The 24149-nt window shown below is 50.0% G+C and overlaps 1 protein-coding gene across 1 annotated transcript in view; it reads left to right on the forward strand.

Moving 5' to 3' along the window:
- Positions 1 to 23818, forward strand: part of Eya2 (EYA transcriptional coactivator and phosphatase 2) — a 170439-nt gene extending 146621 nt beyond the window's left edge. The window contains exons 10-16 of the mRNA XM_052184294.1: positions 6797 to 6886; positions 14518 to 14576; positions 16188 to 16348; positions 17615 to 17729; positions 18563 to 18684; positions 20997 to 21097; positions 23161 to 23818. Of these exons, the coding sequence (XP_052040254.1) occupies positions 6797 to 6886; positions 14518 to 14576; positions 16188 to 16348; positions 17615 to 17729; positions 18563 to 18684; positions 20997 to 21097; positions 23161 to 23241 (729 nt within the window). The 3' untranslated portion in view covers positions 23242 to 23818. The remainder of the gene's footprint in view (positions 1 to 6796; positions 6887 to 14517; positions 14577 to 16187; positions 16349 to 17614; positions 17730 to 18562; positions 18685 to 20996; positions 21098 to 23160) is intronic.
- The last annotated feature ends 331 nt before the right edge of the window (positions 23819 to 24149 follow it).

Consider the following 24149-nt stretch of genomic DNA (forward strand, 5'->3'; position numbering starts at 1 on the left):
AAAAAAAGAGTGGAGAGTAATAAGGGAGGATGCCCAGAGTCTACTTCTGCCCTGTATGCCTCAGCACACACATGTACATGTGTGTACAACACACATACATACACATTATACATACCACCTATACACCCACATCTCACATGCATATCACACACACACACACACACACACACACACACGCACAGCTAAGGCAACCACCCCCCAACTGTATTACTAGAATATTCAGACTGTACTCTCCCGGCACCTTGCAAACAATTGATAGGCAGTTGATGTGCCCTCTGTGGCCTGGGTGAGGCTCAGTGGTAGGGCACTTGCCTGGTACATACAGAGGCCTTGTATCCAGAAACACAAGGGAAAAAATTGTTAACCAGCCCATTGAAGTTGTTAACCATCCACCAGCCATCTTTCAGAAACACATTTAAAAAGATGAGCGCTAGCAAATGAGTGTGTGTGTGTGTGTGAGAGAGAGAGAGAGTTAGTTGTGCATGGGTGTGTGGAGTTTGTGTGAATGTGTTCTGTTTATGTATGTAAGTGTATGTGTGTGCACACATACACATGTGTGCACAGATGTACAGTCAGAGAACAGCTCTGTAGAGTTGCTTCTCCCCTTCTATCCTTGTTTGGGTCCCAAGACTCAAACTCAAGTTGCCAAGCTAACACGGCAAGTGCCTTTACCCACTGAGCCATTTTGCTGGCCCCAGATTAAATCTTAAAAAGTAGACAACTGCTGTCTTAAAATCCACATTTATCAGAGAAATGTGATCGTTGCCTTCATTGTAGTAATAGTAACAGTATTTTGTTTTATGTCATTGTCTCTGCAAAGACACATTCAAGGAATGAAGTTTTTAGTTTTAGGGGTTTTGTTTGTTTGTTTAATTTGGACAGCCCTGGGTTCAAATCCCAGCTTTTGCCTCTTGTTAGTAGCATGGCCTTAGAGTCTCGATTTGTCTGGAGGAAATAAGCTGCCCTCTTCTGACATGTAGGTATACGTGGAGTCAGAGCACTCCTACATAAAAATTTTTAAAGGCTTTAAAAAACTGGGCTATAAACTGGGCATGGTGATGCCTTTAATCTCAGCACTCAGAAGGCAGAGGCAGGTGAATCTCTGTGAGTTCCAGTGCCTGAGACATATCACAGAGGGATCCGCACACCCTAATTAAACTGCTGTGGGTTACAGGGCAGATGGCTACCATTCTGTTACATTCTGCTCATCAGCCTCCCGCAGGTGTGGTGATGGATGGGTAGTGTGTGTGCGCGCGTGCATGCATGTACCACCACACCAAGGTGTCTCCAGAGGCCAGAAAAAAAAAATCACCAAATCTCCTGAAGCCAGAGCCACAGGTGATTGTCAGCTACCTGACATGGGTGCTGGGAACCAAACCTCTGGCAGAGCTGCAAGCTCTCCATGGCTGAGTCATCTCTCTGGCCTGGGGAACCAAGTGCTGCTCCCCTCCCCCCTAACCCCCCATCCCCCCATCCCCCCATCCCACCCACCCCATCCCCGTGGTTCCAAGCCACGCCCATCTCTCTGGCCCAGGAACCAACTGCTGCCCAGGTAGTCCAAAGCCACGCCCATTTCTCCTTCCCCGGGAACCAACTGTTGCCCAAATGGTTCCAAGCCACGCCCCTTGTCTTCTCTCGTGATTATCACATGTCAGATTGATTTCGTTTTAGCGAAGACTTTCCCTTTTTATAGTTTTACCCTCTCTTTCCACCCAAGAAATAAAACCACACATCCCAAGATAGCGTGGCAACCACCAGGCTGCTGTCTGACGAGCCCATAGGATGAAATCGCCTCCTCGAACTAGAAGAATTTCATCACAAAGGCATTAGAGTTGGGTCCCCGTGCTTTGTGGGGATCCAGAGCACTGACTCTGCCCCGGGGGCAGTCCCACCATCCCTTTCTAGCCCCCTAACCCAAGGCATGCACAGACCACCACGATGCCATCAAAGTTAATTCCAGAAACCCGCAGAACATTAGGGCTCGCTGGAAAAATCTGCCGAGTCTGGGCCTGGTTTATAGCTTCTCAGGGAGACAGCCACCCGCAAACATCCAACAAGAATAGCATTCCATCCCCCCCAACCCTGCCCCAACAGAGCCTTTCCAGGGGCGTGTTCGACACTGAGCCCTTCTCCAGCCTCCCAGTTCTGGTATTAATTGTTCTTTGTTTTTCAAGTCATCCTTGTACGGTGGTGCTTGTTTAGCAAGTTAACCACTGACCCTGCTTTAATCCGAAGAGCATGCGAGGGTTAGGGGAGCCTTTCAAGTGCCTGGCATCTCTGGCTGCGCAGTGGGACATCAGCTGCTCTTGCTGCTGCGTCTTTGATGAGGGCGTGAGTCCTCCACGGGAGTCCGTGGGATATGAACTGTGCCGGGACTCTGGGCCAGGTGTGTTTAACCCTCCGTGTACCGTTGGCTGATACAGGCTTAGTGTGGATCTGAAAGCATACCGAGGAAGCGTCCATACTTTGGTCTGTACTTGACGGGGTCACACTATCGATTGCTCCACTAAAGCCAGCAGGGCAGGCTGCTGTGTCACAGAGGGTGTCGGGGTGGATCCAGTAGGCAGCCAGAAGTGCATGGGAAGCTTCTCTCCAACTCTCACACTTGAATTATTGTTTTCTTTTAGCTTATCTGTCCTTTAAAACAATAGTAAGTATGTGCAAATATGTCTGTGACAGAGTATGTATATATATTCGGATATATGTGTATATGTATATATGTGGGAGGTGTGAATACACACACACATACATGTATATGGTTTGTGTGTGAATCCACATATGTGTGTAGCTGGCCAACAAGTTCTGGGAGCCCACCTGTCTCTTGCCCACCTCCAGCACCGGGGTTACAGCTGAGCCGCCATGCCTGGCCTTTATCTGGGTACCAGGGATCCAGACTCAGGTCCCCACACTTGCATGGCAGGAACTTTACTGACTGAGCCATCTCCCCCGCCCCTGTGACAATCAATTTTTGCTCTCTTCTCCTTTGGCTGGGTGGTTTGGTTAGATTGCAGAAGATTGCAAAGGTTCCCACCTTCCGCAGCTCACCCTCAGTTCTGAACGAGTCATCTCTCAGCAGTTTATTGGTGCCTTTTGTCCTTGTTCTGACCAAACACCTGGTAAAAAGCCACTTAGGGAAGGAAGGGGCTACTTTGACTCACAGTTTGATGGGAGACAGTCCGTGGTGTCTGGGAAACCATGGGAGGGGGACCACATGGCATCCACAGTCAGAATGCAAATGGCAAAGAGCGTAGATCAAACGTGAAGACCCGCCCTTACTGGCCCACTTTCTCTAGGGAGGCTCCACCCCTACAGGTTCTAGAACCTTCCAAAACAGCGCTACCAACTGGGTACCAAATGTTCAAACACTTGAACCTATGAAGGCTTTTCACAATCAAACACAATAATTGAGTACGGATTTTTCCCCTGGGTTAAAAAAAAATAATAATAAAGCAAAGTGGTATTTTCAGAATATGTTGCCAATTTTTTGTCATCGTTTTAACCCAAGTAAAGTCTGCATATACTTTAAATTCGTGACATTATATCCAGATAAGTATTTGAGGAAGAGCAGCCCACACAGGCCGCCACCTTTGCTTTCTGCCGGAAGGCAACAGTTTTCAATTTGTGCTGAACTATTTTGATGCTTATCTCCAAGTTTCTTTTTTCTGTCTTCTCCGTGATTTCTGACTTCGCAAAATGCAAAATAAAATATTCAGTTCTCAAGGATGGGGCCACAGCCCAATGGTGGAGCACTCACCTAGCATGTGCAAAGGCCCTGGGTTCCCTCCCAGCACCAGAAGAATGAATACATCACAAAAGGCTTTTAATCCTAGCACTTGGGAGGTGGAAGAAGAGAACCAGGGGTCCAAGATTAGCACTGACTGTGTAGTAGGTTTGAGGCTAGCCTGGGCTACATGAAGCCCTGTCAAAAACCAAAAAGAAAGAAGGTCCTGTCCCTCACCCTGGTCACAGGCACAGACCTCCTGCTCATGTCCTGCCTCTCTCAGCTTTATTCATATCTATGATTTCCTTTCTTAGAATGACATAAATACTTTCCGTAGAGAAGGAGATTTTACACCCAGTGATTGTTTTGTACTGAGTCACTCCCTTCGGGCCAGATGACTGTTCTCCTCCCTCCTCCTGCTGAGAGAGCCACCCTCACAGTCGTGCACAGCAGGCATGCCTTTCCTAAGGGTTGTGCAGAGGCACAGAGGGAAGGCACACAACCTTCCCTGGGTCACACTGACTCCCCCACCCCCCATGCCTTCTGCAGTTACAGAGTCTCTGTCTGCCACCTCCTGGCCGGAATCCTGAATAGGAGGCTCTGAAGGCTGGAGGAGGAGGTGTCCTGGCCTGCTTCTCCACAGCTCTGTGTGAAGCCAGGGCAGCCGCTGGGCTCCCTTCGTTTGTGCTTTTCCTTTTTGTGGTCTTGTTCTTTCTTTTCTTTTCTTTTTTTTTTTAATTTTGTTTTATTTTTAAGGTCAAAAAAAGGTTTGTGTTTGGAATTATTTACTTTTAGAGCAAGAATGCCCCCCCCTCTCTGTCTCTCTCTCTGTCTCTCTCTCTCTCTCTCTCTCTCTCTCTCTGTGTGTGTGTGTGTGTGTGTGTGTGTGTGTGTACATGTGTGGTGTGCATGTATATATGTGTGCTGGTGCCCATGGTCATGGGTGCATATACACATGGAGGCCAGTGGACAGTCTGAGCTCTTATTACTGAGCACGATTTGTTGGAGTCTGCCCAGAGCTCACGAGTTAGGCTACTCTGGCTAGCAGGGAGCCACAGGCTCCCTGTCTCTACCTCCCAACACTGAGATTGTAAGTCTGCATACCACACTGAGTGTTGTATGAACTCAGGTCCTCGTACTTACAGGGCAAACCCCTCACTGCCTGAGCCGCCTCCCCAGCCCTCAGTTCCGGGTCACAGTCCCTCGCTGAAGGAAGTCGGTGTGGGAACCTAGAGGCAGGAACAGTGGAGGAACATGGCTTGCTGGATTGCTGGCTCATACTTAACAAGCTTTCTTGCATAGCCTGGACCCACTTCTGAAAGATGGTACTCTTACTCTTACAGAACACGGGGCCCTCCCATGCCAATCACCAATCAAGACAGTCTCTCTCACACGTGGCCAAAGGCCAGTCCAACTGAGGCAGTTCCTCAGCGGAGGCACCCTCTTTCCTGAGGACTCTAAGTTGTGTCAAGTTGACGATAAAAACTGACCAACATATCCTCAAATCATCTGACATCTGCAAGTCTGCACCTCATTATCTTTACCCTGGAGCCCAGGATTGGATGGGCTCTGTGAGGAGATCCGTGTTGTGGAGAATGCGGGAGACTGCAGGGCCCGTAAAGCTCCCACCTGGACGTGCCAACTACAGCACCTGAGTCCTCAGGGCCCAGCAGATCCATTTTTTAAAGGCTTTTGGGACTCACGGTCTCCGTGCAGGGGCGAGTGTCTCTGTCTCCACTGGCTGGAGACACTGTTAGCTTTTATCTAACTGTACCCCAAGCCACTGGAAAAACAACTTTAAAAAGGAAAGATTAACTCGGCTCCCATGTTCTAGAGGGCTCTGCCCATGGTTGCCTGGTCTACAGAGTGAGTTCCAGGACAGCTGGGGCTACACAGAGAAACCCTGTCTCAAAAAAACAAAAAACAAACAAACAAAAACCCACCACAGGCTGGATCACTGTCTGCTCTGTAGAGGACCTGAGTTCAGTTTCCAGCAACCACACGGTGGTTCACAACCATCTATGCTGGGACCCGATGCCCTCTTCTGGTGTGCTGGTGTCCATGGAGATAGAGCACTCCTATACATAAGATAAATAAATAAATCTTTAACAAAAGGGGACAAACAAGCAGCCCTTCATTCATGAGCCAGACATGACAGACCCCCGGCCATGTTCACTGTGCACTGGAGCGTGTCCCCCTCTGGGGTGGGTGACTGGGAGCAAGGCCTCATAGTAGTTACTTTCTACCCGAGATCCCTGACAAAAGCAAGCTAAGGAAGGAAGGATTTATTTCCATTCATGCTTTTTTTTTTTAAAGATTTCTTTATGTATTATATGTGAGTACACTGTCAGACACCCCAGAAGAGGACATCAGATCCCATTACAGATGGTTGTGAGCCACCATGTGGTTGCTGGGATTTGAACTCAGGACCTTTGGAAGAGCAGTCGGCACTCTTAACCACTGAGCCATCTCTCCAGCCCTCCACTTATGGTTTTCAAGCGCAAGTTTCTTGAGGAGTGGACGTCATGGTGGCGAGAGCCTGAGGCGGCTGGTTAAGCTGGGAAGCAGATGAAGGCTCAGCTCAGCTCCTTTCTCCTCTTTCTTCTTCTTTGGTTTGGCATCCCAGCCCAGGCCATGGTGCTCTGCACACCCGACTGGGTCTTCCCACCAGGCAAACCTTTCTGGACACATCGTCACAGATGCACCCAGAGGTGTGTTCCCGCACTGAGTCTGTGTCAGTAGAGCTGACAATGGACCATTACAGTAGCCAACCGTGTTGTATAGAGTGGGGGTGGGGAACAGACACACCTGAATGATTAAACTGTTTCGCACCGTACGCTCTGACCCGCTAATGTCCGGCCCCCTCACGGTTTCTCAGAGATCCATTGTAGCCATCACTCCAGAGTGAAGTCCAGAGTTTTGTAATATCTTCTCTCCTGATGTAGACAAGCTGTGCTCATCCCAGGCCGTGCTCTCAGCCACACAAGAGCTATCCGAAAGAGCAGGAACTTCCGGCTGCCTTCCAGAGCCCCAGAGGCCACACAAGCAGAAAACTGTTCCTTCTCTTTCCCACAGGACACCACGACGTCAGTGCGCATCGGCCTGATGATGGAGGAGATGATCTTCAACCTCGCTGACACACACCTGTTCTTCAATGACCTGGAGGTCAGCATGCCACCTTGCTTTCACAGTTGCTGGGGGTACCTGTGTTTGGTTGCGGGTAGTGGATGCTATCTCTGATAGAAATTTTTACCTTTTTTATTTTTTAAGTTTTTTGAGACAGGGTTTCTCTGTGTAGCCCTGGCTGTCCTGGAACTCATTCTGTAGACCAGGCTGGCCTTGAACTCAGAGATCCAATGAGTGCTGGACTAAAGGTGCGGGCCACCACTTCCTGATTCCTTTCTTTTAAATACGTTGTGCGTGTGCGTGTGCATGCACGTGCGTGTGGGCGTGCACAAGAAGAGGTCATTGGATCTCCTGAGGCTGGAGCATAGACTGGTGTGAGCCACTTTTGGTGGGTGATGGGAACAGAATATGGGGTTTTCGAAGAGCATCAAGCCTTCCTCCAGACGTCCCATTTCTCTCAGAGACTCAAATCTCTTACTAATGACTCCTAAGAAAGTGCAGAACTTGAAAATACAAAAAAAAAAAAAAAAAAAAAAAAAGTAAAGAAGCCGGGTGGCAGTGGTGGCGCATGCCTTTAATTCCAGCACTCTGGGAGGCAGAGGCAGGTGGATTTCTGAGTTCAAGGCCAGCCTGGTCTACAGAGTGAGTTCCAGGACAGCCAGGGCTACACAGAGAAACCCTGTCTCGAAAATACTAAAAAAAAAAAAAAGTGCAGAACTATAGTCGGTGTCCTTCTGGGGGACACTGTTGTCAGAGTGACCTTGCTGGCCCTCCTGTCCCCCTGCGCCAGTCACCTGGGATGGTGGTTCGGCTAGCCTAGTAAAAAGCTGGTGGCCTCTGAAATGACTTTACTTAATACAATCATTAAGGCAGGCTGGTACAGATCCTCTTGGGGCAGCGATACTTAGCAGAGGGGCCAGAGCGGAAGCTTTTAAAAAAGAATTTACATTCTTCTGGTGCATGTTTTACCAAGACAGAGAGGGAGAGGGACAGAGACGGGGAGAGAGACAGGAACAGGGACAGGGAGGGAGAAAGAAAGAATACTCTTATCGTGTTTGTCCTTGGACCCCTTAACAAGATGCAAAAAGAAAGGACAGGAAGTGTCAGACATAGCTTAACTCATTTGTTTAGACCTAGCCTATGTTGAAAGACTTGTGGATAAACTCAAATGAAAAACATATTTAAAGAGAACCTCTTGGGGCCAGTGAGATGGCTCAGAATTTAGAGGTGTCTGGGGCATCCTAATTTTGATCCCAGAACCTACACAAAGCTGGAGGAGGGAATGGAATCCGCGAACTTGGCCTCTGGCGTCGTCTATACACCGTGGCGCATGCGCACACGCACCTCAGATTTGTGTGTACACGCACACATAATAATAATGTCTAAACTTTAATGTCATAGAAAGGAAGTTCTAAAATAAATAAATAAATAATAAATAAATAAATAAATAAAGTAAATAAAAGTATAGAAAACAAAGGCTGAGGGAGAGAAAAAGTTCTTGCCCAGGCTCAAGCTAACAGCTGCGATCGGTTGTAAAAGTCGGCATCTCAGCAGACAAAGCAAGGAGAGAAGGAAGGCCCATCCTTCCTTGAGATAAGTGAACATCTCTGCTCAAAGGGGAGAGGATGGAGTTTCCCGGGAGAGCCGACGGACTCGCGCAGGCTCTACTGCCTGGACGCCTTCATCAGTCATTCAGGACAGAATGAAGGCTAAATGAAGCTGGACCTGACAGACATTTCTGTCTGTCCTGAGGATGGCGCCGGCACCAGGAACAGCTCTGAGGACCAAGATGTGGGGTAGATAGTTCCCAGCCAAGGCCCCCCTGTGAAGACACCAGGGTTCTGCAGTTGAGCCGTAGGAGGCCCAGGCAGGCTCGAGGCGCTCTGTCCATCTTGGAGAGAGGGAATCAATGAGATCCCCACCCTCCTGTCTTTCACAGGCCCCAGAGTCAGTGACTGTTGTGACCACAGCTTGCGGACGGCCATCTCAGTCACCAGACAAGCTGCTCAGGGATTCCAGAGTGTTCTCATTCTCCAAACCTTGTTCAACAATGTCCCCATGCCAGGCGCCCCAGAGTCCCTTAGCAGAGTTGGAAGCATGTCTTCCGGGAGTAGACACATGCTGCTTGCTGAGACAGGCAGCCCTGGGGGACCATGAAGAGCAGTTTCCCACGGTGGGCTGCAGCCCAAGAGAGACAGGCGCCTGTGTCAGGCTCTGTGCACAGAGGCTTGGGGAGTGGCATCCTGCTCGCTTTCTACAAACAGGGACCTCGGGGAACTCTCCTGCTGCCCCATCCCAACCAGGTGTATATGTCACATCATATCAGGAGGGGAGCTCTGAGGACACCAGGAAGGTGGCAGAGGGGCCACTGCAGAACCCATGGATTTACCAGGAATCTTGGCTTCTCCTCTGTAGTTGTGATGAAACACTTTGACAAAAGCAACCTAGAGAAGTAAGGGTTTATTTTCGTGAACAGTTTCAGGTTACAGTCTACCACTGTAGGGACCCCAAGGTCTCAGGTATTCAAAACAGCTAGTCGCATCACATCGACAGAGCAAAGAGCAATGTATGCCTGAGCTACATAGTGTGGCTAGCCTGGGCTACATAGTGAGGCCAGCCTGGGCTACATAGTGAGGCCAGCCTGGGCTACATAGTGAGGCCAGCCTGGGCTACATAGAGAGGCCAGCCTGGGCTACATAGAGAGGCCAGCCTGGGCTACATAGTGAGGCCAGCCTGGGCTACATAGAGAGGCCAGCCTGGGCTACATAGAGAGGCCAGCCTGGGCTACATAGAGAGGCCAGCCTGGGCTACATAGACAGGCCAGCCTGGGCTACATAGACAGGCCAGCCTGGGCTACATAGTGAGGCCAGCCTGGAATACATAGTGAGTTCAAGGCCACAAGCTGGTACAGAATTGAACCATACTGTCTCAAAAAAAAAAAAAAAAAGATGGAGAAAAAAAGAAGGAAGGAAGGAAGAAAATGGAAGGGAAGGAGAGAAGGAAATTAAGGAAGGCTGGTTGTTGTGGCAACCACCAGTAAGATTTGCTAAAGAGGAGAGGAGACTTAAATCACCAGAACCTGAGGAAGCTCTCAGAATCCACTGATTCATGATGTCAAAGGAGCAAAGATGCCACCGAAGGGTCCCCAGTGGCCAAATCTGGGGTGATTTAGTAATAAATAATGAGCTATTAAATTCCAACTCAAAGTACGGAATAAGCACTCACAGGTCCGCGCTGACAGATAACACAACCACGAGTAAGTAAGGAGCCGGACCCATCTCCCAGGCAGAAACACCCACATGCTGTGCGCATGCCCTGCGGCCGAGGCAGGAGCCCATCTGCCACGGCCGAGGCAAGTGGCCCGGGTGGAGGGTTGCGAGGGACACGGGCTAGTTTCCGGCTCCCGGTGGTCTCGGCTGTGCCTTGTCATGCGCCTGTGTCGCCCCATCCTAGCGGTGCTCTTCCTCCGTGCCTGTTGCTCTGTGTCAGATCACCGCTTGTCTCCCGTCCAAGTACCAACCTGTCTGCCCCTGTGTAGCTTCCCAGATCAAACCAAATTAAGCGCATGCAGGGTGACACAGCCAAAGACAAAGGCCTCTCCTGGGTCCAAACCTAGAGACTCACAGAGTCACATTCCATGCCGAATTCCAAATAAAGGCGCACTCACAGGCGCTGGAGGTTAAGATGCCAACATGGCTGCTTTCTGTGAAGAGGACAGTTCGGCCCATAACACACCCTGGCGCTCTCTGCTTCAGTTTCTCCCATGTGAGGCGGGAAGATGCAAGTCTCTCTCAATGTATGTGAGGGTCTAGGCAGAGTCCCTGCCACAGTGAAAGCCCACAGAACATGTCAGGTTTGTCTCCTCCCAGAAGGAGATTTCCAGTAATGTATCCAAAAGTAATACATATGCATTTAACTTCTCTGTGTGTGTATGTGTGTGTGTGTGTGTGTTTCTGTCTGTGTGTGTCTGTGTGTTTGTGTGTCTGTATGTGTGTCTTTGTGTGTGTATATGTGTGTCTCTGTCTCTGTGTGTCTGTGTGTGTTTGTGTGTGTACATGTGTGTGTGCCTATGTGTGTATACGTGTGTGTCTTTGTGTGTGTATTGTGTCTCTGAGTCTCTGTGTCTCTCTGTGTGTATGTGTCTGTGTGTCTGTGTGTGTATGTGTGTCTGTGTGTTCATGTGTGTCTCTGTGTATTTCTGTGTGTGTGTGTGTGTGTGTGTGTGTGTGTGTAGTATAGAGGACGGAAAACAGAGCTTCCTCGTGTGTTTTAGGTAAGTACTCTACCAGCAGGCTAGACTGCAGCTCTTATCTATTTTTATTGTTTTTTTCTGTACTGAGGAACAGAACTAGAGCTCATACAAGCCAGGCAAGCACTCCTCTGCTGAACCTCATTCCCAGCCCTTGTTTTGTTGTCATGGTGATAGTGGCCCTGGGGTCTGGACTCAAAGTGGGGCACGTGCTACACAAGATGTCTGTCAGGGCTACACCCCAGCTCTCGGAATTTTTATTTGCTTTATCATGAATTCGGTGACCTCGTTTAGATAAGGCTAATCCTCCACTGCCCACCAGGCCAACCTCAGCTTCTGCCCTGCAGATCTGTTGTTTCCTGCCAGATGGATAAATGTCTAGATTGTTCTTTTCCTGCATTCAGATTCTCTATATCTGTGCTTTTAAAATATCACATTTTTTAGTAGGTTACTGTCAGCACACACACACACACACACACACACACAATCCCACAGTGAATATCTCCTTCTTTGCCACTTTTCCACAATTTCGGATGCCATGGAATCCTTCTGTCAGCAAACTTGAGGACCTGCCCTGGTCTTCCAGGCTGTAAAGTTGGAGTTCCCCAAACAGGCACACCACCATCCATTCCCCTCCGTCCCAGGAGGCAGAAGGGGAGGTGTGTGTGTGTGTGTGTGTGTGTGTGTGTGTGTTGTGCACTTCTGTGTGTTCATGTGTTTGTATGTGACGTGTGTGTGTGTGTGTGTGTGTGTGTGTGTGTGTGTATGTGTGCGCATGTGCGTAAGTGTTCATTTCAGGTGTGTGGTGTGTGTGTATGTTTGTATGTGGTGTGTATGTGTGTGTTTGTATGTGGTATGTGTGTAGTGTGTGTGTATGTTTGTATGTGGTGTATGTGATGTGCACATATGTGGTGTATGCATGTGTGTGTGTTTGTATGTGGTGTGTGTGTTTGTATGTGGGGTGTGTGTAGTGTGTGTATGTTTGTATGTGGTAGGTGTGTGTGCAGGCATGTGTGTGTGTGCACACGCGCGCGCTCGCGTGTGCCGTGAGCCCTCCCTCCCACTCCTCATGGCACCAATACGCAGGCATTATGTGGTTGATCTCTCCATGAGCTCTCCAGTCCGTATCATATCACCTGTGTAGAGGCTGCTGGAACTCTTTGTCTTTGTCATCGGTCCCACTGAAATCCCTTCCCCAGGCTAGTCCCCTTTGACCTGAGATAGACCAGAATTTTCCTGCAATCCATGGGAATGTGCCTCCCCTCCAGCTTCGAGGACTGTCCCCCACCATACCTGGGGATACAGCAGAATTAGGAGCAGTGGTCTTCCTCCAAAAAGCCCAGTCAGGTTCCCTGTCCCCTGCACTGTCCAGTGGCCCTGGCCGAGGGCTCACAGGGTAACTTGATCCAGGTCAGCTGGTGGAGTATGAGGTAGCGTCTAGCGAGTGTCATGGTGTTTTATGAAGTCCGAAATGTGATCGCGCCTGTTGTCACAGTTTAGCACCCCTGACAATCCCTCACAAATGAGGAAAGCAGAGCATCTTTACATGCCTTTCCACTGATGTCAGGGACGCCCTGGGTGGGAGCTGTCTGACCCCTGCAGGGCGCTCAGGCCCGAGAGACAGATATCCTGTGCCAGGTCTGCAGGGCTCGTGAGAGGAGGGTGTTCACTCTATTTTCTCCGAGCCTGGCTCTGTGAAGTCAGCCTTGCGTTGGAAATGCAAACCATTAGGTGCTCGGAATGCCTCTCAGTTGGCAGGGCATGCGCAAAGCCCAGGTTCCATCCCTGGCACCACATAAATGAACCGTGTAGCACATGCCTGTCCTGTGGTCACAGCACTCAGGTGGTGGAGGCAGGAGGATCAATAGTTCTGGGTCAGCCTTAGCCACATAGTGAGTTAGAGGCCAACTTAGGCTGTCTCGGAAGAAAAATTAAGCCCATCAGGGTGTCAGGACGGGTCCTGGAGCCTACCTCGTGCAGGACGGCTATGAAGCAAAAATCTCAAACTCAGATGTCTACAAGCACCAAGTAAACACAGTGAGACTAAGCCAAATGGTACCACGGGAGAGACTGCAGGGTGGACTTCCAGGCCCCAGGGCAAAGTTCAGTTCCAAATGACACAGTACCTGGAATTCAGAAAGAGGTCCCCTTTGTTTACATGTTGGCTCTCAGTTCAAAAACACTTTGGGAGGGTCTGGGGCTACGGCTCAGTGGTTAGAGCAATGGCCGATCTCCCAGGGGACTCAGATTCCATTCTTATCACCACATGAAAGAAGATCACAACACTCTGTAACTCCAGCTCCAGGGTATCTGACACCCTCACACAAACATATATGCAGGAAAAACACGGATGCCCATAAAAAGTCATTAATTAGTTAATTAATTAAATCCAAGTTCCAATTCTTCTTAAAAGGAAAAAGGAGAGTTATCCCAACACCAGCCTTTGGCCACCACATGTACCTTCATGGGTGAGTGTGGGAGTACATGTGTGCACACACACCCATGGACAGACACACACACACTGCTGTATACTGTATAGCCCTGACCCCTGGCCAGCTTCAAGCTCTTTCTCGAAGAGCTCACTAACACAGTCCAGGAGTTGTATGCTGACATACCCCTCTGTCTGAGAACAGCTTTCTCCATAGAACTTTCTGTGCAACCTGCTCTATGGTGTCCTCGGGTACATGTGATTGTTGATACAGAAGGGAAACTGAGGCACAGAGCAAGTACTCATGGCTTGTGGGGCAGGCAGCTGCTTGCCGAGGTTAGTGCCTGGATGCAACAGACCTCCCTGTGTTGTGAAGGTTAAATAGCATCCACTTGATGGCCAGGGCAACTGATTTCCTAGAGTCTTGGGGAGCCTTGGACACACACACACACACACACACACACGCGCGTGCCACCAACGGCACATTAGTCATTCGCTGTTACGTGTGCAAAGCTCACTCAGCTGAGCTGGCCACTTACCTGATATCGCTCCTTGTGGCCACGGGCTTGTTCATATGGGAAACAAAGAGAAAGTGTCAGTACCTCCGCAGAGGCCTTCACTTTTCCTGACAAAGCCCAGACCAGCCCCGGGGAACAGAACGCCAGCTCCAGACCTCAGCCACCCTCAGCTTAGGAAACATACTCTTAAAACCAATGCCACCTGGCTGGGGCGTGGCCCAGTTGACAGTGCTTGCTCAGGAGGCATGAAGCCCTGGGTCTATCACTAGTGGTGGTGGTGTTTACCTGCAGTCCAGCACTCAGGAAGTGGAGGCAGGGGGATCAGAAGAAGGTCAAAGTCATCCTCCATCACAGAGCGAGTTCAAGGCTCATCGGGGCTGCATTAGGCCCCGTGTCACAAAAAAAAAAAAACAAAAAAACAAAAATACCAGCTCTACTTCAGACTAACTAGCACATCCTTGTCTTTTTCCACAAGGACTGTGACCAAATCCACGTGGATGATGTCTCATCCGATGACAATGGCCAGGATTTAAGGTAAGGATTTGGGGCCGAGGAGTTCCCCTCCCACTTGGGGACCTCCACGCAGGTCAAACTGGACTCCTGTCTTTACCATAGAAAAGAATTTCAGGATGAGCTGATGTGGATTTTTTTTTATTATTTGTTTTAGAGTGTACAGATGTGCTTATGTGTGCATGTGTGTGTAATGCCAGATGTTACATGTCTTCCTTTATCACACTTATTTTATAAGTGTGCAATATAAACCGCTCAGTAAACCTTGAGTTGACTATTTAAGCTAAACTGACTGGCCAGCGAGTCCCAGGCATCCTCCTGTCTCTGTCTCTAAAGCACCTCACCCCACCCTGAGGTTACATCCAAGGCTCAGGCTTGTGAGGCAGGCAGGTAGGCAGGCACCTTACCCACTGACACAGCTCCCTGGCTTCAGATTTTCAGCACAGAGTCTGATGGAAAGAAAGATATTTTGGAAAAGAGTAAAACTCAAAGGAGGGCTATTTCTTTATTGTCTTTGCCTTGAGATAGGAAAGTAAGTAGGTAGATAAATGATACTTGGATGGGTGGATGGGTGGATGATGGATGGATAGATAGATGGGTAGACAGATGGTAAATAATAGGGGATAGGTAGATGACTGATAGATGATAGATAGCCAGATACAGAGAGATAATTGAAAGATGATTGATTGAATAATAGAAAGATAATTGACAGAGTAATTGAGGATTAATTAATTGAGAGTTGAAAGGTGAATAGATAGCTGATAGTTGACAGATGGATAGATAGATGATAGAGAGCTGGTAGAAAGATTAGCTGATGGCTAAATGTTATGTAGGTGATGGATGAAAAAGTAATAAACAATTGATTGAAAATTGATAGAAAGATTTATGATTGGTTATTGGTAGATAAATAGGTGATTAATGGGTAGATAGGTAGATAATAGATAATAGATAACAGATAGATAGATAGATAGATAGATAGATAGATAGATAATCTATGGATGGGTAGGTAGATGGATGGATGGATAGGATAGATGGATAGGTAGGTAGATGATCAAAAATGGATAACAGAGATGAAGGATGATAGATGATAAAGATGACTGATAGATTGATTACAGAAGGGTAGATGCTGACATCTGTAAGATTCTGTGGCTGCTTGAGTTGCTTCAGGAGTGCATCTGCAAGGTTTACTTATTCTTCTTCAAGGATGTTGTAACAAGCATACTTGAGGTGTCTTGTTTGCTTGAAGGGAAGAGAAGGGAGTGCTGGGGTGTCAGACTCAAGGTTCTGAACATTCAGCCCCCCAGTAAGTGCAGTTCACTGGCACTTGGAATCCCACAGGGAAAAGATGGAGGCTTTCTCAGGCTTGGCTACTGTGGGCAGAAGCAGTAATAGTTCCCCAAAAGAGCCTAGGGGTTCACTCCGATGCCCAAAGACAGAAACAAGACCTCTGGCCCTTGCATATGCATGGGCCCAGCAAGCATGCAGCCTTCTTAGGAATCCAATGACAGCTGAAGTCCCCCACTCCAGACACACACCCTAGGTGTATCCAGAAACCCATGGATACCCCAAGGCCTATCGTGGGCCCAGGGACCTAAGTGTCCTCACACTAATGTCCCCCCTGTCCTGTCTCTCCAGCACATACAACTTCTCCACTGATGGTTTCCACAGCACGGCACCAGGGGCCAGCTTGTGCCTGGGTACAGGTGTTCATGGCGGAGTGGACTGGATGAGGAAGCTAGCCTTCCGCTACCGAAGGGTGAAGGAGACGTACAACGCCTACCGCAACAACGTGGGCGGTGAGTGACAGGAGAGGGAGGAGTCGGGTGGGGAGAACATAGGAGAAAGAAAGAAAGAAAGGAAGGAAGGAAGGAAAGGAGGGAGGGAGGGAGGGAGGGAGGGAGGGAGGAAAGGAAGGAAGGAAGGAAGGAAGGAAGGAAGGAAGGAAGAAAGAAAGAAAGAAAGAAAGAAAGAAAGAAAGAAAGAAAGAAAGAAAGAAAGAAAGAAAGAAAGAAAGAAAGAAAGAAAGAAAGAAAGAAAGAAAGAAAGAAAGAAAGAAAGAAAGAAAGAAAGAAAGAAAAGAAAAGAAAGAAAGAAAGAAAGAAAGAAAGAGACAGTAGAGCCCTGGCAGGGAGGTGAGGTTGGCAGCTGAGCCAGGGTCGTCCAGAGACTCTGGATTTTATTTTAAAGAGGCTGAAGGCTAATTGAGAAAGACGATTTAGAAACATCGAGGGAGTCAGCTGGCAATCCTGTCTCCATGATTTCCTCCTTGTGCTAAGCAGGTGTGTCAGCCCTTGCAGGGCCTGCTTCTTCATCTAAAAGACAGAATGCAATCAGTGCCCGCCTCGTGGGCTTCTGCAAGGAGGAAAGGAAGGAACGCTCACTAAAAGCTCATGCTCTGTGCACAGTGAAATCCTAGCAAACTTGGTCGCTAGTGTCTTCTGCTCTGTCTTTGTGTCCATCTTAATGGTTTAAATCGGGTACATGTTACAATTCCAAACACATAGAAGAAAATCGTGAAATACTGGGTAGATGGATGGGTGGGTGGGTGGGTAGACTGATGGATGAGTAGATAGATGATGGATGGATAAAGGAATGGGTGGGTGGGGTTAGTGGATGATAGGTGAACGGATGTGTGGATGGATGGTAGATGAATGGATGGAAGGATAGATGAGTGGGTGGTGGATGGATGTATGGATTGTGGATGGATGGATGGATGGATGGATGGATGGGGTGGATGGATGTGGGTGGATGTGGATGGATGGATGTGTGGATGTGTGGATGGATGGATAGATGGATAGGTGGGTAGGTGGATGGATGGATGGATGGATGGATGGATAGATGGATGGATAAGTGGGTGGTGGATGGATGGGTGGATAGATGGATGGATGAGTGTGTGGACAGGTGTGTAGACAGGTGGGTGGATGGGTAAATGAATCAGTCCGTGGATGTTCTGAAGGCAGAGTGGCTAAACTGAAGCTGCCTCCGAGTGCTGACTTGAGCTCCCTGATCTCCCTCAGCTCCTTCTAACACAAGGCTGTCCTCTTTATTGCCTTTTACTACAGGCTTGATAGGTGCTCCCAAAAGAGAGACGTGGCTGCAGCTGCGTGCCGAGCTGGAGGCCCTGACTGACCTCTGGCTCACGCACTCCCTGAAGGCCCTCAACCTCATCAACTCTCGGCAAGTGGCCACCCCTCACCCGTCACAGCGGTGACATCGCCGTTCGCACACTCGGCAGGGCTCTCCCTTGCACACTTCCCCGGCTTGGGCTGGGGCTTGACTCTTCTCACGTGTGGTGAGAGCTGAGATGACTCACCCCAGTAGCCTTCCAGGTTCAGAACTTTCAAGAGATTGGAACTGACTGTGCTGTCTTGTGGAGCCCAGTCCTCACCAGTGTGGTCTCACGCGTCTTCTGTGTCACATGGCCTGGAACCTAGTAGCTAACGAACTTGCCACTTGTTACTTTTTTTTTTTTCCAAGACAGAGTTTCTCTGTGTAGCCCTGGCTGTCCTGGAACTCACTCTGTAGACCAGGCTGGCCTCGAACTCAGAAATCCACCTGCCTCTGCCTCCCAAGTGCTGGGATTACAGGCATGCACCACCACCACGCGGCTCGAGCGTGCCACAATATGTTCTTGCTGCTGAGTGAGGGAAGAGGCTGGGAAGAGGGGGCGCACCTTTCACCCCAGCACTCAGGAGCCAGAGGCAGAAAGATCTCTATGAGCTGAATGTCATCCTTGTCCTCATAGCAAGTTCTAGACCAGCCAGAGCTTCACAGTAAGACCCTGTCTCAAAAACATATAAATATAAATGAACGGATAAGGAAGGAGCCACTTCACTGCACACCAAGGTCGGGCAGCCTTAGGCCAGATGTCAGTGTCCCTGGACATCGGCCCCTGAAGGTAGCCCAGCCAGCCCACACGCCACCCGCAGATCCTGCCCTAACCGACCCATGACACCAGGACTGTCCTGGTAGTACTTTTGGGACTGACACAAAGTTCCCTTTGTCCCCAGACCCAACTGTGTCAATGTGTTGGTCACCACCACGCAACTGATCCCTGCCTTGGCCAAGGTCCTGCTGTATGGTCTGGGCTCCGTGTTCCCCATCGAGAACATCTACAGCGCAACTAAGACAGGTAGGCTGAGCTGGGGTTGGGGCGTGTAAGGAACTCTCACCCAGACCACAAACGACCTTCACAGCCCTCCAAAGAATGGAATTAGACCTGGAGCACGGGGATCAACAGCCCCGATTACTCTCGGCGCCTTGCTGGGTACCTTGAAAATTCCAAGGAATGATGACTTTCTTTTTCTCATGGGGAGGTGAATGTTTTTTTTACATCCCAAATGTACCAGAATAAAAACAATCCTAGGTCTGGGGTTGATAGCTCAGTGGGTAGAACACTCAGTGTACAGACCATGAGACCTGAGCTGGTACCCAGTACCCACTTTGAAAAGCTGGGCATGCCTGGGCATGGTAGTGTGTGTGACTTTAGTCTCAACACTCAGGAGACAAATGGATCTCTCTGAGTTCAAGGCCACCCTGGTCTACATAGCAAGTTCCAGGATAGCCAAGGTGACATAGTCACCAAGCCTGTCTCAAACAAAGGACAGAAAAAAAGCTAGGCATGATTGTGTGTTTGTAACCCATCACTGAGTGGCACAGCTGAGCTGGAGAACTCAGGTTCAGTGAGAGACCCTGTGTCAAACAACAAAGAGAGAGAGACATCTAGGGAGGCAGCTGACACTGACCTCTGACCTCTACAGCACCTGCTCCGGCAAGTGCACCTGTGCACACCCACACAGACATGCATGTGTACACACCACACGAACATACATGTGTACACACCACACGCGTTCATAAAGTCTAGTTAATTGAGATGGTTTTATCTTTAGTTCTTTTTAAATCTCATTCTTTTATTTTTGTGCATGAGAGTGTGATTTATGCGTGTGACGTATGTTCACACATGTGTGCATGGACACACACATGCCTGAACAGGCAGCGGCCCTAGGACATAGGGAGTCGCCTTTCTCACTCCCCTTCTTCCTCCATTTTGAATCAGGGTGTCTCCCCGAATTTGGGCCTCGAACTTATTTGTTTTTTTTTAGCGAGGCTGTGCTGGTAGCCAGCGAGCCCAGCCTACCCTGCCTGTGCATGTACCAGGGGATTCCTGGGTATATGCATGCATGCATGTGTATGTATGTGTGCATGTGTGTGTACACATGTGTGCATGCACGTGTGTGTACACGCGTGTGTGACGTCGTGTGTGTGTGTGTGTGTGTGTGTGTGTGTGTGTGTGTGTACAGGACCCTTCCAGTTTGTTTCATGGGTGCTGGGATCTGAACTCGGGTCCTCATATTCTCATATTTGCACAACAAGCATTCTTGTTTCGTTTTTAAGATTTATTTATTTATTATATGTAAGAACACTGTAGCTGTCTTCAGACACACCAGAAGAGGGCATCAGATCCCATTACAGATGATTGTGAGCCACCATATGGTTGCTGGGATTTGAGCTCAGGACCTCGGGAAGAGCAGTCAGTGCTCTTACCCGCTGAGCTGTCTCTCCAGCCGCCACAACAAACATTCTTTTGTGAGGGGGAAGCTGGGGGGGAATTTGAGACAGGATTTCTCTGTGTAGCCCTGAATGTCCTGGAACTCACTCTGTAAACCAGGCTGGCCTCGAACTCAGAAATCTGCCTGCCTCTGCCTCCCAAGTGCTGGGATTAAAGGTGTGTGTCACCACTGCCTGGCTCACAACAACCATTCTTAAAAGCTAAGTCATTTTTTCCTTCCTAAATTTCTTACTGGGGCAAATTAAGAATATAATTATTTTCTGTGGTTCTCGGAATTGAACCCAGGGCCTCGATCATTCTAGACAAATGTTCTATCCCTGAGCTACACCCCAGTCCTGTTTTTACTCCTTGTTTTGAGACTGGGTCTCACAAAGTTGCCTACGTTGGCCTTGAAGCCCCTTATACCCAGGGCAGGCTTTAAACTTGGGTTTCGGAGCCTGCCTCAGCCTCTCAAGCGGCTGGAATGGCAGCTGTGTACCACCACACTCAGCCATGATATAAACATGTCTACCATCGTGCATTTGGGGTCTGGGTTTGCAGTACTGCGGACTAAAAGCAGGGCAGAGTCCTCTATTAGTGTGCTTTGCCAAGGCCGTGGTAGCAGCACCGTAGATAGACAGGGCTCTGCTTCCTGGCCCGCTCAGCCTCTTCCTGGGACAAGCTCAAATTATCTGGGTGGTTGGAGCTGGGCCACTTCCTGTGAAGCTAATGACAGTGCTGAGCTTGCTGGGTGGGGGGGGGGGGTGGATGAAAGGGTGGCGGTGCCTGCTCTCCTACCTGTGATCTCCTTCCCTGGAGAGCTGCCACCCACACTGCCCCACCACTTGCGGGCTCTCCCAGCTATGGTCTCCTTCCTTCCACCCATCTCCATGCAGGCAAGGAGAGTTGCTTCGAGAGAATCATGCAGAGGTTTGGCCGCAAAGCTGTGTACATCGTGATAGGCGACGGGGTGGAGGAAGAGCAAGGAGCCAAAAAGGTAACAGGACCTCTGTGCAGCAAGCGTACACCGCTCCGCCCCGGCCCCAGCCCCGCCCCGCCCCGCCCCGCCCTGCTCCCGCCCCGCCCTGCCTTGCGCCTTCTCCAGCTCCGCTCCCCAAGGCCGCTCACAGTTGCAGATCCCTGAAGCATCCTGAGTAATTTCCTCTCACAAATCCTCCTTGTGGCCCTGGCAGCCTGGCCCGGGTTCCGGACCCCAGGGACACTGTGGACCAGCAGGACCAGCGCACGTGCGGAGTGGGGGTCGGGGTGGGGGCGCGTTTTATTTCTTGCTCAGAGGCGGCAGGTTCCAAGAACGCTTCCCTGCTAATAAAGGCGGAATTAGGCTAATGAAAAGACAATCCCGCATCTGTGGTCTCGGGCCTCCGACAGAGCACAGGGACCTCTTGGAAAAGAAACAGCTGCCCGGACCCTGGATCTGGCCCTGTCAACAGCACCCCAGAGAGCGTCCCCCCAACCCTCATTCCACCCACCCCACCACCCACCCTGTCCCAAGGCCAGGCCAGATCCTAGTTAATGTCGTGAAGCTTAATTCAGGGACCTGCTTTTGCCCTTTGCTGCCATTTAACAAGTCCCCAAAAGATGCAAATGTATTCAGGGTCTCGAGGAAAAGCTCAGAGGAGGCAAGGCACCCAGGACGCTGCACTGCCCATAGATAGTCCTCTCCCTAGCAAGAGGACTTCAGGCCGGGCCCACCCACCTCACCTAGGCCCTCGGTCATGGCTGGCAGCTGCCACCGTCTTCCTGCAGTTCCCCTTGTTCCCTCATGTCACAGGAAATGGCCCGAGATGCTCCAGCCAGTGGGAGGGTTAACTGAGCAGCTACTTTATCCACCATTCAAGACATGAGATCTATCCTGTCCTCTCGACTCAGCTGGGCACAGCCTGGGGACCACGACATGCCTGACCTGACAGGGAGTGGCAAGAGCTCTCTCTCTCTCTCTCTCTCTCCCTCTGTGTGTGTGTGTGTGTGTGTATGTGTGTGTGTGTGTAGGTAGGTAGGTAGGTAACAGAGAGTGGAAAACAGGGCTTGTGAGGCAAGACAAGACAGCATTCAAGCCAAGCCAGGAGCCGGGCGAATGTGTTCTGACAGGAGTTGAGCAAAGGTGCTGCCACAGAGGGCCAGGACTGAGTGGCCACAGGGGAGATCAAGGGGCTGCCCAGACCCCAGTAGGGCTGCAGGGGTTATGGAAAGAAATTCTTTTCAAAGTGTATATTTTCTAACTTTTAAGGTATCACATTGGGGGGGGGGCGCTGTGGCTGGAGCGATGGCTCAGTGGTGAAGAGCACTGACTGCTCTTCCAGAAGTCCTGAGTTCAAATCCCAGCAACCACATGGTGGCTCACAACCATCTGTAACGGGGATCCGATGCCCTCTTCTGGTGTGTCTGAAGACAGCAATAGTGTACTCACAGACATAAAATAAGTAAATAAAGTTTTAAAAGTTTATGAAAAAAATGCACCACACAGGACAGGGAGATGGGCCAGGCATTGAAGTGCCTGCTGTGTAGACATGAGTTCGGATCCTCTGTACCTTATGTAAAAAGTGGGGAGGGGCACCAGGGGTAGAGAAAGATGGAGCCCAGTCTAGCTGAGCTCTGAGTTCAGTGAGAGACCCTGTCTCAAACGGGGGGGGGGGGGGGGGGAGGAAGAAGGGAAGAGGGGAGGGGAAGGGGAGGGAAGAGAGAGAGAGAGAGAGAGAGAGCGCGCGCACAGACGTCTTTACTGGCCCAGGGATGCTCTTCCTGGGATATCCTGCCCTGCAGTCACCAGTTTTCTTCACTGACCCTTCAAGGCCTGAGAAACCCACCCCCACCCCCATCCACACCCCCAACGAACCTACTGCCACCCAAACAGAGGCTGCCTCGCCTCACTCTGCTTCCTGTGTGAAGTTTTGCTAACACTGAGGAGTCTGCTGTACCCTGAGAGAGTTGAGGCCTCGCTGGGGTTGCTGGGCGCACGGGGGCTGCCGAAGTGTGGGGGACCCTCAAGGCTGGCTGGGCAACTTGTCTGAAGACGCATAACCATCTGTTCTCTGTCGTCAGCACAACATGCCTTTCTGGAGGATATCCTGCCACGCTGACCTGGAGGCTCTGAGGCGCGCCCTGGAACTGGAGTATCTATAGCAGTGTGTGTCACAGTCACCGCCTGCCACCCACCAATCAGGCCCCTTGACGTCTTACACCACGAGGGCCCTAGACACCAGAAACTAGCTAGGGGCCCTTACGTAGGGGACGCGTCCCACGCCGGTTCAGAAGTGTCCTCTTCCCTGGGGGACGGAGAGTCGGACTCTGCTCTGAAACCCAGAGACCCAGATGTGGGCACTCCGGTTCGTCTTGTTCTCCGTTTTAATCTACGGACTGCTCCCCTTATTCCCATTACCCACTGGTCCCTGTGCTGTGGTTTCTTGGCTGTTGGTCTGGTTTGGGGTCCTAAACTGCCTGCGGGGTAGTGAGTGCCCAGTTTTGTGTTTCAGGGACAATCATTCTCTGGGCGTCGGTGAGGGAGGCGGTGTGGGGCTGTGGGAAAGCCGGTTGCTTACCTTATATTTTCCAAGCCCCTCCCTGATGTCGTGTGGACAGTGTGCGTGCCTTATGCCGCCATCTTGTGTTGTAAGAGAGGGGGGACTCTGGGAAGGAGAGGGTACTCAGCCACGATGGATAAAGGCATTAAATAAAACCAAGTTTACATTTTACGTCGGAAGAGTGTGGTGATCTTTGCCCTTTGTTTAGGCTTCCGCGTGTTAGCATTTTCAAGTTGCAGAAATAATAAAATCCAATTTGAACTTGCACTGACTTCTGTGAAATGGGGAGAGGGTGTCACCTGCCGCACACAGAACCCGCATCTCCTTGGCCAGATCCGAGCCATGTTCTCTCCGGGAAGCTGGATTTTGGGATATTGTTATTAAACAAAACAAAACATACAGCTCTTACCTCAAAGGACATACGACATAGTTTGTTCTGCAGCCAAATACAAGTGGCCGTGAGCCGGAAGCATAGGTGGGGTTACCCCAAGTTCCATGCTCCTGCATGGT

The sequence above is a fragment of the Apodemus sylvaticus genome, chromosome 5 (genome assembly GCF_947179515.1).
Source record: "Apodemus sylvaticus chromosome 5, mApoSyl1.1, whole genome shotgun sequence".
Lineage (NCBI taxonomy): Eukaryota > Metazoa > Chordata > Mammalia > Rodentia > Muridae > Apodemus > Apodemus sylvaticus.